Source organism: Gekko japonicus, unplaced genomic scaffold (assembly GCF_001447785.1).
Source record: "Gekko japonicus isolate JY-2015 unplaced genomic scaffold, Gekko_japonicus_V1.1 scaffold710, whole genome shotgun sequence".
NCBI lineage: Eukaryota > Metazoa > Chordata > Lepidosauria > Squamata > Gekkonidae > Gekko > Gekko japonicus.
In genome coordinates, this window is record NW_015167559.1 from 147,190 (window position 1) to 155,963 (window position 8,774).

An 8,774-nucleotide genomic window follows, 5' to 3' on the forward strand; every position below is an offset into this window, starting at 1 on the left:
GTATTAAATATACAAATGTATTGGTGCCTGGGGGGGGCAATAGTGGAGAGCTTCTAGTGCCCTGGCCCCTCTGCTGGACCTCCTGATGGCACCTGGTATTTTTGGCCACTGTGTGACAGAGTGTTGGACTGGATGGGCTATTAGCTTGATTCAACATTGGCTTCTCTTATGTTCTTATGTTCTTATTTATATCCTATAGCATTAAATAAACTTTTCTTAAAACTTAATTCCACAATAAATTATTAACGATTAGACCGTCAGATCCTTACTCTTAAATATAATATTATTTGTATTTAAGTTTCTGTTAATGTCTCCCCTCTCCCACTTTCCTCCATCTGGTGCTGTCGCTTTCTCTCTGTACTCTGCTATTCTTATTCATTTCATTTAGGAACTTTATATGCCACCTCCCCAGAGTCCTGCTATTCTGGGCTCAGCTATACTTGCCTATGGCTTCCAATACTACTTCTGCGCAGACAGCCTTCAACTGTATTGCTCACTATCTATTTTCTTTCTTTCCTTTAGCAAATGTACCTGCTGTCTTCTCTATGATCTCTAGCTGGATGGCTTCTCACCAGTTGCAACCCAGAATATCTAAGCTGCCGATTTACCTTTCACAGTGTTCTCTTTCTACCCCCTCCTTTTCTACTCTACTTAGGGTTGCCAAGTCGTAATTACCTTTTAGTGGGGGCAGTCCTGCACCTCCCTGGGAGTCTTCTGGCTCGTGCGCGAAGCATGCGCACCGCAATGACATCACCCGGATGTGACATCATCGCATCGGACACGTTGGGGGTGGGGCCACAATCATTTGAGGGAAAACCATAGAGTTTTCCCTCAAATGATAGAGCGTCCCTCCGCAACGTGCCCGACGCGATGACGTCACCTCTGGGTGACGTCTTCACACCAGGCACATCTCGCACGTTGGGGGCAGGGTTCCCCCTGGTGGCCTGATCCGGGCCGGCAGGGCCTATCGAGCGGGGGTTTCCCCGCCCCCCGGGGGGACCTGGCAACCCTAACTCTACTGGATAAGTTTGGTGTTTCCTCCCAAACTCAGGATTTATTTAAATGTTGTTTTCTAATGATCTCCTTACTTTTATCCTAATGTTCTATCTCTTGCTAATTCTTGCTGCTTTCAATCTCTTAACATTTCCAAAATGTGCCATTTTCTTTCATTTTATATGGCAAATAACTTTTTCAGTCTCTTGTGATCTCTTAAATTAACTACTTTAATGCCATCCTCAAAAGCTTTTCTGTTTCTACTCTCAAAAACATGCTTCATTGTCTTCACAATTCTCTAATTTATACCATCATAGTGTCCCCCTCCTATAGAGTCTCCAATGGTTTTCTTTTATTTTGTTCCATCCTGTCTTAAATTCTTGATTCTACTTTCCCCTCCTGTTTCTTCAGATTACCTCTTACACTCTGATCCGCTGAAGCTGGATCAACACATTCCTTATAAAGCTCAGGAAGATTACTTCCATCCCTTACTTCTGTCCCTTCTGCTTTGCAACTCCCTACTGTTGGGAACTCACAGCCTCCCAAAATTCACTGGTAGCCTTTTTAAAATTTCCACTGCATTCCTAAGCACATGTAAATCTTTCTAAACCCATTGAAGTCAATGGGTTTAGAAAGATCAAACTCTTTTTAGGATTGCAATGTTAGAATGCCATATATTCCCTCCAGCCTTCTACAGGCAGTTGTCTCAATCAATTTCCCTTCCCTCAAAAACATTTTGCAAGCCTGGGGACTAAGCTTGTCTCAGTTTAATTCTGTACAACTTTACTATTTATATTTATTTTAGAAATACACAATGATAATTAGATGAAAAATTCTCCAGCTGTCTTTGCACATCATACCATATTTTAACCTTTGCCATTACTGTTTGCAAAAATGTATTTTGTTCATCCAAAACCTTACAAAGCCAATGTTCCAGCATCTACATAAACAATTAACAAAGCCACATATCGGACATTTTTTTAAAACTGAAAATAAAAAATAAAACACATAGGAAACCTTTCAGAAATTTCACCTTAAAGTATTTTGCAATACTAAGAACGTTTCATAAAACCACAATTTAGTTTAACTCAAATAAATACTCAAAGTTCCTTTTTTAATACCTTGAAGTTTTCTACTAAGTTCAAGTTTTTCCTGCTCTAGCCGTCTTATTCGCCTCTCATACGCTTCTGTGGCTAATGTATCCTCAAGTGTCCTTTGAATGTTGGCATCAAGGTCCACAGCAGGTTGTCCAGCAGCAAATCTTAAACTACTGCAGTCCGAAAGGACACTGAAATGATGAAACAACAAAACCCTGAACAGATTTTACCAATATTTTAACTTAATCTTTATTCTAGTGGATCAACAGTACTATCCTAAGCAGGGTTACACCATTCTAAGTCCACTGAAGTGCTTAGGATGGCACTACAATATTAGATTCCAGCATAAACGCTTAAAATAACAACAGTGGCATAGCTTACAGATATTATGCAAAGCACACTCTGATTTGCGACAATATGTACATTTGAAAGGGAGCTGCAGCCCATCCTGGCGCCCAATAACAGCGCTTGTATTATACTTGTGAAATAAAACACTTTTACAGCAATCACCTATTACATTTTTGATATATATTTTTAAATGTCATGTCTGAAACTACTCACAGTGAAGCTGATGGCTTGTATACCACCAAGTGCCACATACTATTATTAACAGTGCATTTTTCCTTTATTTTATTTATTTATTAGATTTTTACCCCGCCCTCCCAGCAATTTCCCACATGGAAATTTTGTTATGTTACTGGGTAGAAGTCAACATCTGACTTCATTCAATAAAACCACATTCTTTATATGTTGTCATATTCGGCACTAACTCATTATTCAGGAAACAGAAAAGATCAAATTTGTTTTTACATGTTTACAGATTAACTGGAGAAGAAAAAATTAGGACATGGGAATGTGCAGTTTGTCTAATAAACTTGTAACTAAAATGAACAGTTGCTATAAATTAATACAAATTTTCTACTCACCAGTTACTTGTGTATGTGAATCCTACAAATGGCAGATGATGGCCTGAAAATGCAGTATGTGTTGGTGGGGGCATTGTCTCCTAGTGGATAAAAGAACATTGTACAGAATTAGATTTTATTAGTGTGTGGGGGGGAGCCCTGATACATATGAAAGCAGGGTACGACAGGACAAGTAGCAACTGGCCCTGGGATGTAAATGAACAACCATGCCTCTTCCCTCCTTGATGGAAAGAGCATTGAACAGTTAATACAGCTGCCTTTACTAGCCTTTTAAGGTACTACAATGGTCTGCATGGTCAGGTCCAGGGTTCCTTATTCCCAGCCACACCTGCCATCTAAAGTACAGACAGACAAACAGGAAAGACCACAACTATATTCTTTCCTGCTGGAAGGAAGCACAACATACAATAATGCTTCAACACACTTAGGCCCTCTCAGCAAGGGAGAGAAATGGGTAAGTTTCTTTAAAAAATGATTGCTTAAAACAATCACTACAATACACCATGTCAAATATATCAAATAAAGAAAACTTCAATTTTCAATAAATTTAGAAGGATATAATACCATTAGGATTGCACTGTAAATCACTGATATTCAAGTGCTATATTTCTGAAAAATTCAGAGCATGAAACAAACATAAAATCAAATTTTGAGGAAGTTGCACTCATATAACTCACAGAATTCTTCAAACAATCATCATCCACATCAAAGTTTGATGTATCTGTTGGACTGCTAACTTCAGGGATATAAGGTGCTTCACAATTTCGAATGTTATCCCAGTCAATCCCTGCAAAGAATGGGTGGTTCTTAAAATCTTCTATCCCGTTCTGCCCAAGTCTGTGTTCTCTGCTGCAGATGAGCCTACGAATAAGGTCTTTTGCATTTTCAGATATATCCGCCACTTGGACAGGAAACTGAAACCTCTCCTTAAAGAAAAGATTGTGAAAATTAGGGACACAGCAAGAACTTAAGAGTTTTTTGAAACCAGAAGGGCTTGCCAATTGATTTGACACACTTGTCTCTTTTCTATTACTCCTATGGTCATTTCTCTATCTTTATTAGTTCTCTTGTTTCATGAACCAATAACAACAAATAATTTGGTAACTACTAAGGTTAAACACGTGTTTATGCAGTGAAGACTCTGTTGATGGTTGGACTTCTTAACAATAAATCAATACAAGCTTCTGAAAGTATGAGATTTCCACTACAAATCTGTTATATTTAATTTGGATCCTACAATTCCCTTCTGCTAAGGGAAGACTTTTGCTCTGAAGCATAAGTCCTTAGTGAAAGGAAGTTCTAGGATTCCACCCATTGTTAATCAATCCTACAACTACTTAAAACTAATATCTGAATCACTTCCTGAGGTCGATTCGGGGGGGGGGGGTCACGGGGGATTGCAGTTCCCCCGGGTGAGATGCAGGGGGCGGGGCACACAACTAAGCCCCGCCCCCTTCTTCTGGCCGCCCCCTGCTTCCAGCCTCATCCTGTTGCAGAAGGAGGAAGAAGCAGGAGGGTAAGTTGGCGTCCTCCCCCTCTGCCTGGCCAAGGCCACTCCACGTGGCCTCCGCAAGAACTCCCAGCCCCATCTAGGAGCTTCCCCGAGGTAGCTGTGTTAGTCTGTTGCTGCAAAATAGTCCAAGAGTTCAAATAGCACCTTTAAGACTAACAAATAGCACCTTTAAGACTAACCTTTAAGACTAAGACTGAGTGGTGGGTGTGGCCTTATGACACACTTCTGGGGACGGCAGGGGGTGTGGCCTTATGACACACTTCCGGTGATGTCAGGGGGTGTGGCATATGCTAATGAGTTATGCTCATGAGTTCCCCTAGCTCTTTTTCTACGAAACGACCCCTGATCACTTCCAAATCATGCAGCATAACCATGGTACACAATGATCAAAAGGATACTTAGAAATTATTTTGACCAGTATACCATATTAAAAGAAACTGTACTGGAGAACCGCACCGGTGCGGCGCGGCAATGGGCGGAGTGCGGCTTCTCTCCGTGCCGCCTGACCGCTTACGGCTCTTTCCGAGTCTCCCGGTTGCTGGGAGAACTTGGCCAGCCCTCTCGGAATGAGGGCTGCAGTAAGGGGCGTCTTTTTTGGCCCCTCCTGCACTCGGCAAAGCGGGGGGGTGCCCAGAAACAGCCCCGATACAAGACCGTATGCTGGGGAAGAACATGGCTACTGCCATGTTCGGACTAGCCGCAGCCATCTGGCTTTTTTTTTAACTAAATGGAAGTTTCAACGAAGATACATATTACTACGGCAAGACAGAAGAAAACTGAAAGAGTGAGTAAGTTTTGGTGAAGTGCTAAGAAAAATCTCCAAAGAGGAAGTGTCCAAGAGTGGAAGTGAAAACGGCCGAGAGAAGTAAGGGACTTAATTTTGTATCGGTGCCTGACGAGGGGAAAAAGAAAATATAACTGCTGGCGTGCTTGTTGGTTGATGGACTTGTACTACTGGCAAAAATGCTAAAAGGGAAAAGAATTGACTGGCAGAAAGGTTTATGGAACACAGGGAAGCCTTTGTTGGAAATTTAAGTAGAACGATATGGAGAACTTGTTGGAGATGGAGGAAGAGACAGAAGCGGAGCAGGAGCTGGATGAAAACGCCGAGGTGGGTGAGCTGACTGTGGAACAATTTTTGAGAATACTGAGGGTGACAATTCAGAGAGAATGTAAAGAAGCATGCGAGAAAATAGTGGAAAAATTGGATAATGTGCAGAGAGGGTTTGGAAAGTTGGTGGAAATAGAACAGCCCAATTGGAGAGAAACACCAGAGGAGCGGCAAAAGGAGAAGTGTGTAGACATTAAAGAAAATGAAGTGGAGCCTATGCAAGAGAAAGAATGTGTGTTGAGTGAAAAAACTGGCAAGGATTTAAAGGGAAAAGATGTGTGAAAGTGGGACTTTTCAACTGTAATAAGAGACGGAAGAAGGAAAGAGAAGGAGAAAGGAGGATCAAGAGAAAGAAAAGAAGGGCCTGGAAATTTAAAGATAACAGTAAAAGAAGGAAGATGGAATGGTTGAACAACAGCAAGGAGAAATCTGGGAAGCTAAGAAGACATAAAGACCGAAGGCATGTAGATAGATTGAAGCAGAAAAGTAGATTGTTGATGTGTAAGAGGAAGAACAAGTTATTTAGAAAGATAGAATGAATGGTTTATACCTAAGATAAGATCAGATGGAATAATGACCTGGATGTTTAATATGGAATTTGACTTAGGGTATAATGTTTATGTTTATGTTTCTGTCTCATGTATGAGCTTACTAGAATAACAGGAGGGGATGTTTGACCCAGATAATGATATAGTAAGTTATTGGATATTAATTAAAGATCTTAATGAGGATTGTCAATAATGCAATAATATTAAATAAAATATTGAAGGGGGTACTAAATTGGCAATGTAAGTAGAAGAATGGTGTTTAGGAGATTAAATAAAGTTATGTAACAAGATGAAATGAGTGGGTGATGTATGATTGGAGGGAATAATGAATTAGAATGTATTTAAGTATTTATAGAGATTTTCTTTATTGGTTTTTTTTGTCAGTTTATGATGTGAGTTTATTAGAAAATCATGATGGAAAACTTAGTGATTTAATGTGATATTAGATATGAACAGGATAAAATAAAAGGAACATTGGAGGGGTGATGAAGTAGGAAACCAGGAGATAAATTTTAAAATAATTTATAAAAAATTTAGTGGAAGATATTTATTTAAACATGTATGTATTTATTAGTGTATAGTGGTTTTGGGAAGCTGAGTAGTGAGAAGGGTATGATTGAATGAGACTAGATAGTTTACTAATTGGATGGTTGTTACAATATCAATTGCGGGTCAAACAAAGATAACTTACTGTGGGAAGGTATAACTAATACATAGGAGATAAAGAGTTAATGGAAAATTAAGGGGAAAAATTAAAAAAAAGAAAAAAGAAAAGATAAATAAATTTGACTTTAAACCCTGTGTCCCATAATGGAAATAAGGTGCCGTAGGATACTAGTATGTTATAATATTGCCAATATGATCTTATTTAGGGCAGTATTCTATTCCAGAGGAAAATTAAAAGTTATATTGCTGTATATTCAACTTAGATTGGAGAATATGACTGATATCTCTGTGTTGCTGGAAAGAGAATAATGAGTCGAGAAAAATGTATATGTATTCTTGTTGATTAGATATGTATGTATGATACAGGCTTATATTGGAAAAACCTAATAAATATATTGTAAAAAAATAAATAAATAAAAGAAACTGTACTATAAGCATGTGATGTACGAAATATTATCATTACAATGACAGTACAAAAGAGAATTAAAGCTGATAAAAAGCAAGACTGTAATTAATTAAACACATTCTACAAGTGAAACAGACGATAAGCAATTTATAAATAACATAGCAATTAGCAGAACTAGCAGTTATTCAAGATTAATGGTTTATATATATAAAGATGGATCACTCACTTTATGGTTCATTATCTTTCCATAGGTTTCCACTAGGGACTCCGCATAAAAGGGAGTTTCTCCATAAAGCATTTCATACATGCAAACACCAAGAGACCACCAGTCACATTCAGGACCATACTTTCCTTTCCCATCTTCCATGGCTTGCAGGATTTCTGGAGAAATATAGTCTGGTGTTCCAACTGCCACTGAAGACTGAACCTGCAAGAATTAGCAGCTGCATGACTAAAAACGATCTACAATATTATGCATTCTTCTGTGTGAAGATTAGTGTATGTACAAAAAATCATTTTTTCCCTGATTCGGATCTATTGGACCTGGAAAAATATCGGTATTCCTGAATATTTCCAAATACCAATATCGGTATCGTACTGGTATTTGGGTAAATATTCAGGAAAGGTGCAATTATTCAGCTCTGTTATATCGGCAAGTGAAATTCTCCATAAGGTGTAATGGAAAATTTCACTTGCACCCCATAGGGTATAATGGAGAATTTCACTTGCCAAGTTGTGCTGCAGCGGCAGCATGACTTGGCGAGTTCAGAAGGCATTTAAACTCTACATGTACTCCATTCACTTGTCAAGTTCTGCCACCATAGTGGTGCTACTCAGTGAGTGAACTGAAGGCATTTAAACTTTAAATGCCTTCTGAGTTCACTTGCCATGTCACTTGGTCAGTGAACTCAGAAGGCATTTAAATGCCTTCTAGCCACACCTGATTAAAAGGCAAATAATCTCCGCTTTTATTTGGGCACAGCTATTTCAGCAGCCAAATCAGACTGTCTAAACTGTATTCGGTTGAATAAATATTTTTGAGGTATTTATTTGAAGAAAAAGAAGAGATTGGATTTATACCCTGCCCTTCACTCAGAGTCTCAGAGCATCTTACAATCTCCTTTTCCTTCCCCTCCCCACAACAGACACCCTGTGAGGTAGGTGGGGCTGAGAGAGCTCTTTCCAGCACTGTCCTTAAGAGAACAGCTCTGACAGAACTACGGCTTGCCCAAGGTCATCCAGCAGCCGCATGTGGAGGAGTGGGGAATCAAACCCAGTTCTCCCAGATTAGAGTCCATGCATTTAACCACTACAGCAAACTACCGTGGTATATACTTGGTATTTTTGACTTGGTATATACTGAGCGCACACCCTTAGTGCAGATGTGTGCATTTCTACTTGTACTGGCCATGAGGGGATGGAAGTAAAGGAGGTGACATTTCCCAGCAGGCCACTCTAGGGAGGCAAGGAAGGCTTTATCTGAGTCTTAAGCTACATGTAACAACTCACGATCT

The 8,774-nt window shown here is 39.5% G+C and overlaps 1 protein-coding gene across 1 annotated transcript in view; it reads right to left on the minus strand.

The window, feature by feature from the left end:
- CDC42BPA (CDC42 binding protein kinase alpha) overlaps positions 1–8,774 on the minus strand; it is a 194,836-nt gene that overhangs the window by 116,159 nt on the left and 69,903 nt on the right. The window contains exons 7-10 of the mRNA XM_015413743.1: positions 7,487–7,687; positions 3,694–3,942; positions 3,017–3,096; positions 2,115–2,281 (exon numbers count right to left, since the gene is read on the minus strand). Of these exons, the coding sequence (XP_015269229.1) occupies positions 2,115–2,281; positions 3,017–3,096; positions 3,694–3,942; positions 7,487–7,687 (697 nt within the window). The remainder of the gene's footprint in view (positions 1–2,114; positions 2,282–3,016; positions 3,097–3,693; positions 3,943–7,486; positions 7,688–8,774) is intronic.